This window comes from Hippocampus guttulatus, chromosome 13, assembly GCF_054856545.1.
Source record: "Hippocampus guttulatus isolate MCC_2025c chromosome 13, RoL_Hgut_1.0, whole genome shotgun sequence".
In the NCBI taxonomy this organism is placed as follows: Eukaryota; Metazoa; Chordata; class Actinopteri; order Syngnathiformes; family Syngnathidae; genus Hippocampus; species Hippocampus guttulatus.
The window spans coordinates 13,184,729-13,202,471 of NC_141273.1; the positions used below are offsets into that span (position 1 = coordinate 13,184,729).

The 17,743-nt window shown below is 43.7% G+C and overlaps 1 protein-coding gene across 1 annotated transcript in view; it reads right to left on the bottom strand.

Moving 5' to 3' along the window:
- The window catches only part of spred1 (sprouty related EVH1 domain containing 1), a 34,315-nt gene extending 17,804 nt beyond the window's left edge, over positions 1–16,511 (bottom strand). Inside the window, exons 1-2 of the mRNA XM_086127587.1 lie at positions 15,717–16,511; positions 1,948–2,218 (exon numbers count right to left, since the gene is read on the bottom strand). Coding sequence (XP_085983713.1) covers positions 1,948–2,218; positions 15,717–16,042 — 597 coding nt within the window. The 5' untranslated portion in view covers positions 16,043–16,511. The remainder of the gene's footprint in view (positions 1–1,947; positions 2,219–15,716) is intronic.
- Positions 16,512–17,743: the final 1,232 nt, after the last annotated feature.

Here is a 17,743-nt window from a genome sequence, read left to right on the forward strand (position 1 = left end):
ACTACGAGACGAGTGAAGGCTTCGGCCTTCACGGCGCAGAAATTGTGCACCGTCTCTGCATAGAATACGCTGAAGAGGAATAGGGTGTCATTTAACAAAACCTGAAGGTAGAATGGATGACATCATATAGTGGGAGTGGGAGAAGGCAACTCACTGCCAAAAATAACTTTTTTTGGACTCAGAAAATATTATGAGTAATGAGTGCGACATCAATGAACTGTAGTAGGAATAAGCAGCACATCGTTGTCTTCATAAAGACGAGCGGCCGGAAATAAAAAATAAAAAATAAACGGGAAAGCTCATTTTGGATGCTGATGTGTTACATGTCACACGTCTGTCTCGGAATTTAACACTATCTCAGGCTACAAAGCTCACTAATGAGTGACTGTCGCGTGTTTTTCTGAAAAGATCCGTCGCAGTCTGTACAGGACACACCACAAGTGAGCACATTTTCAGGCATTTTATTTGTTTGGTACTAATTACAAGGTTGAGCATATGTTTCCACGATATATTTCATCCTTTGAGCTAAGTAGGTTTCCCACATCCTTCATCCATCATTCTCTCCTCCTGAGTAATCTGCCCTTCTCCCAGATGATGTAATCATGCATCACAGCATCACGCAGTTTGCTCCTATTTTCAGACACCTGCGCCGCAGAGGCAGGTTGAACAACGCTTCCTGGGCGAGCGCTTTTGAGAGTGACAGAGGCACGGGGGACGGTGGTGACGTCATCCCGAAGAGACGTACCCTTTCCGATTGTTATATTGGAGTGAGCGCGAAAGAAGGTGAATGACTAAACAGGGAGAATGTGTACGTCAAATAATATTCATTCGTGATGCTGGTTGACGCGTTGCAACGTGAATTCATTGATCATAAAACACTTAACTAGACAAGTCACGTTTTGACGCGTGGTGTGCCGATCGATCGACCGATTTTCGTGGAAAAGTATGTGATCGGCATGTTGATCAATGTTTTTCATTGACTGATCACCCACAGAGACAATAATAATCACAATATATGTTTATACATTTTCTGCACGGTCAATTTGAAATAATGACCGGGTGGGGGGGGGGGGGGGGGTTGTATATCAAAGGGGTGGAAATTTGGATAGAATGTCTTTTTTTTTATTAATTTATCAAAAAAGTAATTGACAGATGACTCAATTATTAAAATAATCCTCATTGAGCAGCTCTAAAAATGAAAAAAAGTGCAGCTAATCCATGTGTTTGGTAACAGTTGATCTCGGAATCCTTGCTCGAAACACCCCTCATTTGAAACATTCCAAATTGTCACACAAGTATAAATATAAACCGGCCAGCTTACTAATATATCAAAAATAAAGCAAAACTACTCAGGCTTTCAAGACACGCGGCGTAGTAAAAATGTGATTTGCCGGTAAGCTCCTTTGGTCACGTTTCCGTGAGGTTTTAGTGGAAACTCCAAAGAATTTGGCGTTTCCGCTGTATAAACGGCAATGGCTTATCACATATCCAGCACATCACTGAAGCGATGATCTATTCAGTAAAACTGGGCGGAAAGTTAATGATTAGGTCTCAAACAAGCATCGTCGTGGGTAAAAATGTGACACAAGTAAAGTGAGGTTTACATTCATTTGTCTGAGTATTTCATCAAGGGAGCGGAGGAACAGCTGCTGTCGCGCTATCCTCAGCATCAACAACTACCCACAAGGCCAAAAGCAAAACAGGGCCAATTGTTCTGGAAGTTGAAGGAAAACACTTAAATCGTAACTATAGCTGCCAGAACACAAATGTCCTCCTTCCCTCTAGGACGCTCTCAAACATGAGACGCCTCGAATCCACAAATCCACAGGAGCTGCATGATGGCATCGTGTCAACATGAAGCCAAATCTCAAAAGGAACGATTCCAGCACCCCGTGGAGTCTGCAAAAGGCGGTCGAAGCGGCGACTACTGGATCATGTCTTCCTTACCAGTTTGTCTTTGAGCCGCTCCCCCTTGATGTAGAACTCCACCGCTGCGGGGCTGGGGCTGGGACTTGGACTGGGCGTCGGACTGGCGCTACAAGGGCTGAGGTTGCCTGTGCTGCCCCGGGTGCCGCCGCTGTGGGTGCTGCCACTGTCCTCCGCCGGGGTGACCTTGTAAACGGTAACGCAGCTGAGGCCACCGCCGCCGAGGGGAAGCCACCCACCGCTGGAGTCATCCCGCGTCATGACCACTGCTCTCACACGCGCATAACTGTCACTACAGAAAGAGGGAGCAAGCATGTCAAGGCTTGGGCATGTAACCGACATAAAACTGGAAATCAATTATTTAGTGTGTATATTATAATACTGTTCAACACTGTCAATGTCGGACAAAAAGCCCTGCAGGGTATTGTTTGGAAGTAGCCTAAGCAAAAAAAACAAAAAAAAAACCCCAAAAAGGTTTCACAAAAGCATGTGGCCTATGGTTACAGGCAGAGAAACAAATGGAAAGACGACAAACTTTGAAATGTTCACATCTCAATTATGTTGCGATAAAACCAATATTAAACATAAAACCAATGCTATGTTCAGCATGTAAAAATATTGCGTTGTCTCACGTATGTTCGTGGGGGTGACTACGAGCGGACATGAGGATGGGCTCTCCTCCTCCGACAGGGGTGGGGGAAGTTGGAATGTCAATCTGGTAAACTGTGTGTGTGTGTGTGTGTGTGTGTGTGCCCGCGCGCAAACAATTTGTTTGCGGCCTATGATACAAGGCCTACAGCTATTATTCCTCATACACCAATGCACTACACTGCTGCAAACAAATAGTAATTCAGAGCATGTTTAAAGCCCCCTGGAAAGTGAATGACCATTTGTTCAGGCGCCACAGTTAATTTCCAACTGATGTGTTATCCGCCCCCCCCCCCCCAAAAAAAACCCAAGTCTTTTCTTCGCCACAAAAAAAAAAATTAAGATGGATTTCCTTCCATCTTTAGCACGTCCATGTCACCGCTGTATAGACTGTACAGGTACTGGCATATAATAAAAATAATTCATCATAAATCCGATCTGCACTTCCCCCGCGGCCTCTCGTTACATTTTCAGCTGGCTCACCAGCGCTGTACACTCACTGCGTCTTCACCTGCGGTCAGATCTTGGCTGATTAGATAACGCAAACTGCATTAGGCCACCGGAAATGACAAAGGTCAGCGTGTGCTGAGGGCAATGTTTTGCACGGACTCCTGGTAACATATTAAAGATTTGAGAGGCATACAGAACCGGGCAAAGAATGTGACACATGACTGTTCCACTTCTTTGAAACCGCTTTCCGGAATAGCACACCATCGGTGACAGTGTCAATTTGAGGATCATGAAAGTTACTGTGTGACAAGAGATAAGGCACCTCGGTCTGCTCCCGTTTTAAATGTCCCTCGGGATCTTGTCAATTCAACGTGGGGTAACCTTTGCTCTCCTGCCTTCCACACCCTTGGCAAAGATCATTGCCGGGATTATCAATTACCCATTCGTCTGTTGCATCAGACAGTTTTGTTCCGGAAATCACGCGGATAAACCGCGATACAGCCAGATATCAATCATAACATTTATTGGAAAAAAATTAAGCCTTATTTACATATTGAATGAATCTAATGGCTCCTACCACATACTTCATTTACCCTAGCGACAAACTCTATATCTCAAACAAGAACGTGAACTTACAAGGGTAACTTAGAGACAAGTTGAGGAGTACTTTGTGTATTTTACAAAAGCTAACATGCACCGTATAGCAAGAAAGTACAGTGACAGTCGCTCCATGTTTTAATTTTTTTACTGAACCAAGTTGAGGCAGGGAGAAAATACTGTCGCTTAGCCTTACATCACACCGGCATGAACTGACAAAAGCCCACAATGAACATCATTGGAACGGTCGAGTAAAATAAATAAATAAATAAAATCCCCAAATATTTCCAATAAATGGTATAATTTGTGGTCTTTCCATTACATTCCTGTTTTTGTACAGTGCCGCTGCAGTTAGCACATATTTTAGTTCCCTTTTTCTGATTTAACAATGACTGGTAGAAATGTGTGAACACGAAGTTCATCTCAATCATATTCTTGAAGGTACAACGATTCGGATCATACCATTCAGCTCTCAAACCACAGGATGTTTGCTTTCCAAATATGATTCCTGTCTGTAGAGTTCAATGTGCTTTTCCCTCCTAATGCGGCCCCAAACTTGGACAGCATTGGCCCCGTGGTAAGAGAACAACAACTTCCCTTACAAGTTCCCAGCACCACCTTGTCTGGTCACACCTTTTTACGGCGCGGAAGAAGCTGTGCTCCACTTTACACAAGAAAAATGCATTTTGGAACAATTTACAAGAATTAAGACATGGAAATACAGGGGCCGTTAAAGTCTCGCGCGCGCACGCGCACACACACACACACACACACACGCACACACACGCACGCACACACACGCACACACACGCACACACTTCAATAAAGAACGTGGGTGTGATGGGCTCAGGAGGGACTGTCAGTCAGGCTGGGGGTCCCTGGGGTGAACAGAAGGCAGGCGCTGGTGTCGCTCATCCATGACCAGGGCACAATGACCAGGATCTGACCCTTCAGAAGTACCATCTCACACATGCCAGCACTGGGATACTCACAGGGAGGAGGGGGATAGAGGGGTCTAGACCCCAAGACCAAGTTCATGTGTTTTTACTTAGCACTCATTCTGGTACAAGACGCAAAAGAGGAACATCAGAGTTTTAAAAAATGGTAATGAAAAGGAGAAATGTGGTCTAATCTTTTTTTTTTTTTTTTTTAAAGTCCGGAGTGCCAAACACACACACTTGGAAATTTAGACCAGGATGGTGGGGACAAAGGCTGTCATCTATGCCCCTCGCTGGGAGCAAACAGTCCACTGGACAACACAATCGAGAGCGGAAGCACATCAGCTGGCCTGGGCCCGTGAGTTGCACTGAATGGGGGAAAGAGAGAAAGGGGGGTGGAAGAGAGAAAAGAGCCCCCCCCCATTCCAAATTATTCCGAGTTATTCTGCTGGATGACTGACTTCATTTCCGACGAAAAGCAGGAGAGAAAAACAGAGAGGGAAAAGAGGGAGAGGGAAGGGAGGGTTAGGGGGAGGAAAATGTAATGGAGGACCGTGGGGGAAGAGGTGGTGGCGGATGGGAACAGGGTGGAGACCAAGGTGACGGTCAACAGCTCCCGACTTCATGTGAATGGAGTCTTTTCTATTCACAAAAAGGATGTGCGCAGGCTTTCGCCGCCTCTATAAAACGGGGCGTTTGCATTGAGGGATTTGGCGAGATTTGACTACCGTAGTTCGTCTAATGGATGTCGTGCCTCAATTAGTCACCGGGTGTGTCATCCACTTATAAATACTTGCCCTCCAAATTTGCGCGCCTCCCTTTTCCTCTCCAGGAAAGAACACAGGTTGTAACAGTATACCTCAGTTCATGGACATGATTGTTCACAGCAGGCTCTTGAGGGTCAACCTCTGAGCCCATTTGAACCTCATTGCTAAACAAACCAGCAGCACATCTCTGAAATATATTACAGCCTTAAGATGTTGGAAATGAGTAGCCTGCACACTACGAAACATCATCTTACATTACTTGGAGACAAGACCTTTTACAACAAATCGAGTCGACTGACCGGTATGGTCGCTCCGCAGTAATGATGAAGTCTATTCTCCTTAAAACTCCACTTTTGCTTGACATGATATTGTTTCAAGCTATTTTTCAGAAACGTTTCAGTTCATTTGGATGAAAATGAAGAAGACTTCTCAATCCCTAAATGTAACCACAAGGACTCAAGGTGATATGGACTCAATATCATAATCCAGCCATCTCAAGAAATGTTGCATGAAGATTTTGGAATTGTGGATGTAACGATTAAAGTGTCCTTCAGATAAGGCCTAGAGTAACATGATCCCAAAAATACAAATGGTTTTTTCTGCATTGAAAAGACACCTCTACCTGGAGCTGCAGGTGAATAAACAAGCAGCCTGTGGCTCTTTGAATCAGAACTACAACATCTGCTGTTAGAGAAAGTGAGCGCACGGAACATGAGTTTGATGGTGTTATTTTATATATATATATATTATTTATTTTTATTTTTTTAAAGCAGAAGACAAAGTAGGAGGTTGTGGTGACGAGACGGCGTGATGGTATAGCACGTGCAGACCAGGCAGGCCAAGGCCTCGAGACCGGCTGCTCTAGTGTGTGCCGGAGAAGGGGGATCCTGGGACAAGCATTTCCTAAGTGGACAAAGTGGCCGTTTGTCCGCTCGCTCTGGCCCATGGCTCACTAGGCTCCAGTATGCCATCATGCTTTTTCTTGTGTCTCAGTCTTTGGCTTCCTATCCTGATGGTGGGAGGAGGGTGGATGGCAAGTGGTGGGGTGGGGGGGGGGGGGATACTGAAAGAAAAGACACGAAGAGGAGAAGGAAGAGGAGGAGTGACGAATGAGAGGAGAGAGAAAGGATGTGGCCTGAGCCCTGGGAGCCGGCCAAGTCGCCCTCCCTTTGCTCCGCTCTGTCTCCCTCTGCTACCAAAACCCCTCCCCGCCTGCCTCTCGCTACACAATGGCTGCTTCTCTGCTGAAATTTCACGTTATTGGATGCCGGGCCTGGAGTTTTGTACTCCCACAATGTCCAGGCAGTGGAGCATGCTGTAGGGGAGACACACTCTGCAAGCTAAGAGCTGGAAAACCATTCCTCCTTTCATTAACATCAGAAAAGGGGAGAAAAGTCCCCCACTCCAAACTAATTTTTTCCATCTCGCCATCGCTCCTGCGTGGACCTGTATCAAAACTAGAGAAACGTTGTCTAGCTCCACAAAATAAATTTGGCTTGTAGGACTTTATAAGCGTTTGTGGGGTAAGAAAATAATAATTTTAAAAAAAATAAACAATTGGCAAAATAATCAAGCTACTTATCGCAATCCGATTTTGTAGCTTATCCTCTGTTCGGATCTCGGTAAATGAAAGGGGGGGGGGGGGTTAAAAGCTAAGCTAGGTTTAAAACAAATCAAGTCAGATTTGAACACTGCCAAAAAGAGACAAGAAACCGCAGCATTCAGTTGACCATTGCAGATAAACAACAACATGCGATCCAGGGCGCAACTGTCGATTCCAGCAGTGCCATCGCCAGCTAGCTAATTAGCCACGGTTCAAGCGCTCTAAATAACCAGCCAACTTGAAGGGCAGCACTAAACAAATGACATGACCCAACATGGATGCAGAGCAAATTATGACACAAGTACCACATCGGGGTGCTTTATGTTAGCCATTAACAAAAGCCAAATCCGTAATTGGACAATGCCCACAAAACCGTCTGCGTTTGCGCGCCTGCTTTATTAGCTGCGCTGAAAGCCAATACTTTGCCTGTAGAAGGAGAAGTGAAAGAGAAATGTTGCCGTATTTTCTTGCAACACGTCGAGGCTGCTGGTGACTCATCTCTCTCACAAGAACATTCGGGCAAAGCTACCAACTGACTCAGGGAAAAAGAACACTGCAGCACTAAACAATGAAAACACATTTGAACGTCTTTTTGTTTTTTTTTAACTCAGCCTTGAGTGGACAAAATAGCAAGAACGTGTTGGTAAATTCGCCAACTGTCATCAAGCCACATTTGCCAAGAGCAAACATAAAACATCCTGAATGCTGCTCGTGGTTCGTGACTGAGACAAAAACGAAGCATGTTTTTTTTCTGAATCTGTTTATGGATTTAAATATTATGTTCTGGTTCCATTGGTCAGAATGGCTTTCTCAACATAATGGAAATGTCTGACATGAGGGATGCCCGTTTTCAATCGCGTGCTTTTCACCTGATTGGGGCCAAAAGATTAGCTTGGTTGGTTTTCTGAAAATTTAACAAGGTCACAAAGTGGCCAAATAATAAAAAAAGAGAGAACCTGTTTATTTTGAGAGTGTTACAAGAGGCAATTGGCATGGATTTGGTGAATTGGCACATCATAATAAATATAGATCGATGTATATTAACATTTAATATATACAGGTATGTGCCATATGTACATGTCTGGATGTACATTTATTTCATAATTTAAGACAATTTCTATGCACGCTGATTTTTTTTTTCTTTAACATGTATTGCTAAGGTATCGGATCAAGACTCTGTATCGACAGAGCCTTAAAACTAAAAGGTCGGATCCCCAAAAAGCATGATCAGGACATAAAATCTCAATTTCTGTGTTTACACCTGACCAAAGAGAACCAAACTGCAATCCCATTAAAATGAAGAAAATCCTGCTTGTGAGAAAGGCCCACCGTTTATTTTTGGGTCACCAATGGGTGAAATAAAAATAAAATAAAATAAAAATTCAACCCACCACCACCTAAACATGGAAAACAAAACTTGAATGAGTTGATCTTCATTTCAACCACATGCATTCCGGTAAATTAAAACCTTGTGCATGACATTACTCTGTGTGTGTGTGTGTATCATCAACAGAAGAGGAAGCACAAGTTTTGGCTGCTGCACAGCGTCTACGGTCTTCTTTGATGTTAGAGCAGTCTCAAGAGATCGTGATTCTAATTGTAGTTACTCGATGACTATGGCGGGGGTAAGACGAAAGGCTGGGAAGACGCAGGGATGAGGTATTAAGCATCAGGTCACACCAGAAGGAACGAAACGAGCATCCTGCAGCAAACTTTATTGGAAGAAAATTTGGATGGTCACCATCTCCAGTATGTACACGGCTCACGACATGGGTTCCAACTGCGCTGTTTTCCAGCTATGTTGATGTCACTTTTAGGAAGAGCGGAAAAGCTATTAACCAATGCCACCGAGTTTGCCGTCTAAAGGAGTAGCACATGATTTGTTACGGGAAGCTCAGGTACATCCAGGCTATAAGCGACTCCTCGAGGGAATAGATCGTATACGTCTACATCATTTATCAAGAAAATTTCGTCAAATGCCAAACCCTAGTCACTATAAATATACTGGAGTCGCTGTATAAACAGGATTCAAGTTCTAAGCTATAGCAAGATGCTAGACAAAGACAAAAAAAAATAGAAAAGACATTTGTTCACCAAATGCTTTTCTGTGCCCAAGTGGGATGCTAAGGAAGGCTTGGCTGTCCATTTACAGTAGTGATGTCATGTGTCGCCATTCGGCGAATGATTAAATGAAGTTTAAATGATTTAAGATCGAGGTCTATCGCTTGAGAAACACACCCACCAGCGAAATTACATTTGGCACGCACAGAAACCTCTTCCTGTTCTCAAAGGAGTTTTGGGAACTCCATCAAAGAAACAAGGTTTAGGATTTACATCTGTGCCCTTTTATGTCTGCGGCCTCGCAGGAAAGAGCCATTTCAGGCCAGCTGCAAGCAGGGAGCTCTCAACAAGGCACAGCCTTCATGGTTCCCACATGCCGCACAACTGCAAACAATATCCACGATTGAGAGGCTTATTGCTCCAAGCGTCTTCTCGCAAGGCCCTGAGACAGGGTCTGTGAACATCAGAGGCCCTCCATGACCAAGACAAAAAATAAATATATACAGTATATATATATAGCACGTTCTAATGTTCTGCTGTTGTGGTGCTGACCCCCCCAAAAAGCATCGAGGTGTTTGTCTAAAAAGGTATAGGCCTGAAACGTGCCCTCAACAGTGCTGCCATTTAAAGCACTTAAAATGTTCAAAGAGGAAATGAAAAATGCAAGGGGGAAGTGGCTCGGCTTTTAAAATCTACAGAATCCAGGCCCGACTTCAACCATGGGAATGGAACATGCTCTTCGTTCCGGGCAGTCTGGTTACTCAGAGCACCGCTGCCATTAATCACCCAAACAAATCACACGGCTGCTTCTAGAACAAGCAGACACCGGTTCATAAATATTGCGTCTGCGAAAAGAACTTGAGGAAACCTCTCCCATTGGGAGCAAATCATTCTGCAATACATGAGCTGTGTGGTTGAAGTCAAAATCTATTACCTCAAAAAATATTCAGGAACGTCTCGGGATATGAACGGAAGTGCAGCTGAACAAGGTTGCTGCTGGAGCAAATCTGCCATTGCTGTTTTGCAACAAGAAGACAAGTTCTTTCCTCAAAAGACACTAGTTGAAGAGCACTACACAAAGACAAGTTGATCGTCTTTCCATGCAGATGTCTGGGATTTGAATGGAGATGAGGCACAAAAGGCTGGATGGGAGGTGAACAAATGCATTGGCCTTGGCAGAGCAAAGTCAGGAGGGCGATAACTCGAAAATCAAGATCCAAAAATCGTACAATTTGGACTTTTCGTGCAGAAAAAAAAAATTGGGAGTCCCACAAATCTTTCCGACCCCCCCCCCCCCCCCCATGTCATGCGTGATATCCAGAATTCAGCCGGTTATATAGTCATCATCTTCAACATCATTCCGAGAAAATCCTTATGTCCCATCATTGGTGAGCTATTTTTAGAACAAGCCAACAGGCTAGTACCCACGGGCACCACGTTGGTGCCCCCTTGTACAACACAGAAGCTTTGGACAGGGTGACCAGATATCCCGGTTTTGAGCATTGTCCCTTTTTTTTTTTTGTCCAGTCAACTACTTCCCTTCCCTTTTCCCTGTCTAAGAATCATGGGAAATGTAGTCCTAGCAGCCTAATGCTGAGGTTGCCAGCAAGACGAGCTTTTCTGGCGGCATATTTCCAGTGTTACAATGTGGAAACAGTGCGAAGTAAACGGCATAGCTCGCTTCCAATAGCTGCCGGGATCAAGTTAAAAAGATTGGATCGCGGTGAGTGCATTGACTTGTTTCACACAGTTGAACTGTCAACTAAGATAGCATTTAGCATCGGCTAAAATAATAACAACAACACTACTAATAACACAACCAGTAGTCACCAAATTGACTAGCATTTCTATTTGTTACGATTAGCTCCTGGTGATCATTTATTGTGCATTTGATTTCCATATAAATTGTCATGCCCTGGTTATTAATTTTGAAAATATGGACACCCAAGATCTGTGGGTTACTGCGCCCAAGTAGGATGCTAAGGAAGGCTTAGCTGTCCATTTACAGTAGTGATGTCACGTGTCTCCAGTTTCCAGTACGGGTAATCATAAGCCTGTCACGATAACCATTATTCGACTTATCGCTCAAAATAGAATTTTTTTTTGGAGTCACATTCTAAACTTCAGTCGTACAAGCTAATTTAGAACCTGTTCTATGCACTCTCTATTAAATGAGGCCTGAGCTTACGATGCGCCATGATGAAAACCTTTGGCCAACAGACTTCAATTGCAGTTAAGACCAGAAGCTGGAGCGTGTCGGTGGTGTCAGCTCATGTATGAATGGGCGCACCTCTTTTTGTTTTCTTTTACAGTTTGTTCAATAAACCGATTGAAATGTGCACCGGCAGCTGTGTCTCTCCTTCACCACTTGCAAAGTTATTACAATACGTTCTAACTAGCAGTTGTAGGCTAAACCAAATTAGCTAACATCCATATGTTATGTTTTGTTGGCAGTCGTGGAGGCGCTGTTGTGGTAGACATTTGTACTTTATCTTCCCTGTTAAATGTGAAATCATCCCAATCTTTGGACAATCTCTGTTTTGGTCTCTCTGCTCGCCATCGTTCCACCAACTTAGTTCTCCATCAAAAGATGACGTCAGTAAACAGGCTACGTGGTAAAATGATGAGAGTAAAGCTGTGAGGCAGAGAAACTGCTTTGTCTTTCTTTGTAAGACAGGCATGCCCTGATACACTTCATAGGATGGACTTATAACGTCGCTATTGCGCATATTTGAACAAATTACGCATCGTTCGTAGTTACAAACGGCACTTCCCTAAAAGTTGCAGAAGCAAAACCAGGCATGTGTCCGCTCTCAGCTCAGCAGGCTTTGTGAAAAGGGCAGACACGTCTCGATCGGATCTAGATCGCGAGTAAAACATGTGTGTTCAAGGTCACATCCAGTCGCTGGCAAGGACGCCAAAAACCTATTAAAAAAAAAAATCGGGGAATTTATTTAGCTTAACAGAAGGGCTACAGGATATCAGCAATTACCCAGGCCCGTAAAACATGAGGCCCAGCAGCTGAAGGAGCTGTCTCTCATTGTCGTTTCATGTCTTGATGAGGGCTGTTTGGAAGGAATGCGTTTAGAAAGCGTCGCCACAGGAATGGGAGTGCAAAACAGCCGCAGGTGATAAGATCACAACACCCGCATGGCAGATAAAAATGCTGAGCTGTCAAATCAATCACACAGATAGGAAGAGGACACAGCTAGGGGGGACCGCCGGAGATCACCTGACCGGCAACAAGACAATAGCGCCGCACAGCAGGAGTCTCGAGACAATGGGGGCACCCTAACCTATACATGATCATTTCACTCCAAGCAATACAAGGCCCAACGACCTCTCGCTCATAAAAGAAGAGTGGAACACTTTATTGGCCGCCAATGGCTACAATACAACAGCTTTAGTTCTAATTACCTTTTACAACCCATGGCAAACGAGTCGCATTGCATGAAGAACTTCACAGACTAATCACAAGGACAGATTTGTTCCTAAATATATGAAACAAAGATTTCAAATACTCAGCTGAGTAGTAAAGACTTCTTTGTGAGCAAGGCTTGATGTTAATATAAAAAAAAAAGGGCGGGGGCGATATATAGACATCAGTCGAGCTCCATGTACGTGGGGCCTCTTGGCAAAGTCCAATCTTGTCACCCTCTTGCCACCTTTCCTTAACCTTGATTGGAATACATCATGGATTTAAGGTGAAATGAAAAGGTGTTTACTTTTGAACTGAAGAAAGGACAGCACTGTTTGAAATGAATCATCGTGATCGTGCAATGGCAAGTATTGCTGACCCAAGTTATAGCTTGCGGGCCTCAACCGCAAAATATTTGCTTAACAATAAAATGAAAGATGTATCTTTCCAAATCAGACAGAGATTCTATCCAGGTAAAGTATTTTTTCAAGGATTTAAAAAAAAAAAAAAAAAAAGATACCATTCAGTAACATATCATGAAAACGACATTGTTAATTTTGCTCTGAAAATATATTGTTTGACTTCATGTACGAATGGAAAAGTGCTCATTTGAATTTTTGACAATGAAGTTAAACAATACATGGAGACCATTAGACACTCCGCGAATAAGAAAGGCAACAGCATGGCATCTATTCATGGCTCCATGTTCCCTTTTGTAATTCTGTTTTATGGCACACCCTGGCGATTTGGGTTTGTAGGTTCTGTGTTTTCTGAGTAAGTATAAAACATGAGTCAGAATGCATTCGTCGTCTCTAAATATCTGCATGGAAAAACACTTCCAACCATTGTAGGGTATAAATATAAAACGATCAGTCGAAAAACAGTGAGTACAGTGGCAATTGAGCGTGCCTTTTTGTTCAATGTGACAACATATTGTAGTTGAAGTTCAACACCTGTCACAAACCGAGGAATGGTGACTAGCTACTTGGACGATGAACTATATGCAGCAGAAAGCAAAATCATTGATGCAAAAGGGGACAGAGTGGACCAAAGCCTTTAATAGGGACTCGGTTATCAGCACCAATTAACAAGGTCACACCAGGGTGTCTGTACATTCATTTGGACTAACTCCCATCACCCGGTGGCATGGCACCCATCTTGTGACAAGTTTTAGTGCACAGATCACATTAAATTAAATTGATGCAGGACTTAGGTAATAAGACCTTGTAAAAATAAATACGTAACAGTAAAAAAAAAATATTTAAAAAAAGTACAAAAGAATGGTGACGGCTGCTGCAATGTTCCGTATCCCGCTCCCTTTGCGTTTCTATGAATCATAGCGTAAGACAGGTGGTGGAATCCTAGCAACAATATTTGGATCACTTCGCCATCTTAGCTGCCGCCATTACGCAGAGAGGAACAAACCACAGCACATCACGTAGGCCCAGTCGCAGTGTTTCCCAGCATGCGGGCCCTGTGGCTGCTGCCACTATTGATGACGAGCACATGGGAGAGGGGGGGGGGGGACAGGAAAAGGCTTCGATCCGCATGCCGACGCTCATGTTGATTCAGATCACTTTTCCCAAAAATGTTACACTGCTCAAGAGTTTAAGCGTGACTGAGAGTAACAGTGACCACAAATGATTCTGACAGTTTAAATGCCATTTGGTGGACATTTCAAAAATACATTTCCTATTGAGATCAATTATACTAGAATCAATTGGAGTCCACTGCTGCGGTCCTACGACCTTTATCAACAATAGAGGGGGTGTTTGAACTAACATTTTTCACTACTTGCCATAGCATAAAAACCCTGAAATATGAATATTACAAACAATAAAACACAATTTCGTCTAACAAGTCCAATACAGTAATCACCCGCTGTCATGGGAAAGAAAAAATAAATAAATACACAGAAAGAATACAATATCGGTTGATCCCCAATGACAATCAGATGGCAGCTCGTGCAAAAAAACGAAACAAGCGATCGGCGCATTCGCTTTTTGCTCCTTCTCAAACTGCATGACTCAAATACACACGGCCTTAAAAACTAAATAGCTTCTTCTTGGAAGTCTCACTCACTTTCCCAGCCTTCACGTATTCCTGGGGGGATTCTTTGTTGGTCGATCATGTGACCCCACACTGTATGGGAAACAACTTGCGAATTTGTGTTTGATATATATCTTTTGTGGCATCAGTACTGAAACTTTACTGATGCACCTGGCACGTCCATCGACCTTTGCTTCCAGAGCAAAAGATGGACCCGCACCCACATGCACCAATTCAGGTATGTTACATAAACGCGCAGTTCAAGGACAAAAGCATCTATGCAACGTAGAGCCACCCCGCCTTCTGCGAGGCTTGTAAAGAAGAAATTCAGAACATGGGTGTGTTTGACACATTCAACGTGTGACAGTGTAAATGGCTGGGGGGAATGAAGAGAAATAAAGGCAGGAGCATATGACTTCCTCTGTGACAAATACATTATCAAAAGACACAAAACAGTGTTGATGCATTGCGCACAAGCGCACACAGAGGGAAATGGCGTGAAAAGGAAATGTGATCATTGTGTGACCGTGGCTGCAATGCGAAACAGCGTACAGTTGAATGTGAATGGGGCCTGGCAGGTACTTTATGAATGGAGGGGATCATGTGACCGCAGCACCTCCCGAAGCAGATATTTCTCACTGACTGTCAACAAGCGCGCACAAGGGATCAGCGGTGTAAAACCATACCTCCCCCCCATAATAAAAAAAAAGACAGGAAATTCGGGACACGAAATAATCACCCCTTTATCCGACGTGCTTCGTCGATTTACAGGACGCATTTGTTACGTTCGGGCGTCATTTTAAAGCAATTTTATGAATGGAGATATGTAAATGAGCGTGATTGAAGAAAAAAAAATATCTTCCGCCTTTTGGAAATGAAACATTCACTAGGCGTTTATTGTCATTTCTTTACGACGACGATATCCCGGTTGTTTGTTCATAGGCGTATGAATGCTTTAAAAATGCGTTTGTCGTCCGTGTGCTATCGTCTACATGATTTTAATACACGTTTCCTCGAGGATTTTGAACGAATTTCACGCCATAATGAGCGAGAATTGTTGAGGATTATACTCACGACGACACGCATTCACGCCATTCAAAAACACACATCATACATTCACATATTACCCGTGTCGTTTTTATGAAGCGATTTTACTCGTGTCGTTTTATGAAGCGCCACACGTCACAAACGCGTACCAGAAACATGAAAGGGTAAAAATATATATGGGTACGTTGTTAGTGGTGGGAATTTATACTCACTCGTTTTTTGGATTTGTTGAATCTTCACTCATTTTCTTCCTCACGGGGATCCGAGTCCTAGCACTAGCATCGACGGCGCTGTGACGGCGGGACAAAATAGCACAAAATTCACCATTTTCCTCCACATACGTACAACTGAGCCGTGTTTTCGTTTGGTGTTGCTTAAGGGTGGGGTGCTCGGTAAAAAAAGGGTAAGAATGCTCCCCCTCGATGAAGGAAAAATTGGGGGAAAAAAGAAAAGAAGTGGAGCTAGCGTTAGCCGTTAAATTGCGAGGAGGAAGAGTGACAATTTCTCCTTCTCCTCCCTGGAAGTAAAATCCGACCATGACACAAAATTAGCCATCTTCTTTTCCAAACAAGCTCCGCTTTGGTGGGGAGATAAAACAAAAATGATAAAAAAATAAAATTGCCCCCGCTGCGTGTGTGTATATATCCTCAAAAAAAGCCCGTCACGTTCGGCGTAATAGTTGTGGCTGGCTGTCGAGCATCCATTCGCCAACTTGAGAGCTCTCCGGGACGACACTTGAAGTAGCGCCTTGTTGGAAAGCCAGCCTCACTCCGCCAACGTGTCCGACTAATGTCCGTTTCAAGGCAACCTCGACGCCCGGAAGGGAACTGGAAGGGAGGGAGGGATAAGGGAGTCGAACCACAAAAAGGGTTTTCTCCACAAATGCGCGTTAGAAGGGAGATGAAAAAAAGGTTTTTAATTTCCCCCCTCAGAAGTTGGCGAACAACTGTTGTAATCGAACTCCATTTTCAACACGGGGAGGGGAGGCATCGGAAAACTGGGCGGATGTGTCGACTCGCTCTCCCTGAGAGGGAGGGGCGGGGGGGTGAGAGAGAGAGAGAGAGAGAGAGAGAGAGAGAGAGAGAGAGAGAGAGAGAGAGAGAGAGAAAGAGAGAGAATTAAATCCTCCGCAGTGTGCTAGAAAATGTTGAATTTCAACGCACCGCCCGTCGATGTCGGTTATTTCCGATAAACTGTCTGTCATCCTGACTTTTGAAGCGTCACGTTTTCGACAAACGACACGCGACAAGCGCGTGTTTCCGCAGTTGACGTAAACTAGTCCCGGTGGTGATTTTCCCAAAAATAAGTTTCACTTCAATCACGCATTGCTCCGAGATCGCACGCGCCGTAGACAATAATCCGAACGGAAGGAACTTGATCATTAAATTTGATGTATTTGCTCCATTCTTCCCTTAACATAATCTCTACTTTATTCCACCACTTCCTGGAGAAACATGGAAATCATGTTGGCAGCGAGAGAGCATACAGGCACAACACGTAGAATGACATCAGGTACCATTCATGATTTCTGTAGTCAAAACAAGATACTGTAGCTCCAATCCCGGAATGATGCATGAAAAACGTCATGTACACACTTAGCATTATTATTGAGAGAATACATTACAACAAAAAAGGAGGAATCGCAAAATGTGTTATTTTAATGTTTATGCACATAATGTATTCGAGATGCTTTAGCAATGCTACGATCACCATGTTGAACTACAACGTCACTTGGAAGCAGACCAACAAAAACACAATACAGTATATGAAAGCAAAGAACAGGGTGTCATCTGTGTGCGTAAATTAACCTGTGACTGGTTTATGGAGGATGTCATAATAATGGGCGGTCCCACTATCATTCCGGGGATGGGTGGACTTCTCCATTGATGACCTAAAAGGTGGAAACAAATTCCATGATATCAATAAAACATGCAAACTTGGACACTTCTGCACGGAAATAGGCAAAGTATGGCCCGGGGGTGACATCTGGTTCACCCACAGTTTATGACCAACCCTCACAGTGGCTATGAAGTCAAAGTGAAACCTAAATCATATGGTCTTTTTCTTTTGAAAGCACGATGCCCGGGGCAAACCGGCATTTTTCATGCAATGATACTTTTTTCGCTGAGAGTGAATGATATTATGCTTGCCTTAATACCTTGTTTTGTGGGTCCGATCAAACATCATTGATAGTTTGGCAGAGTATGACATTACAGCCGATCATTGTCATAAAAAGCAA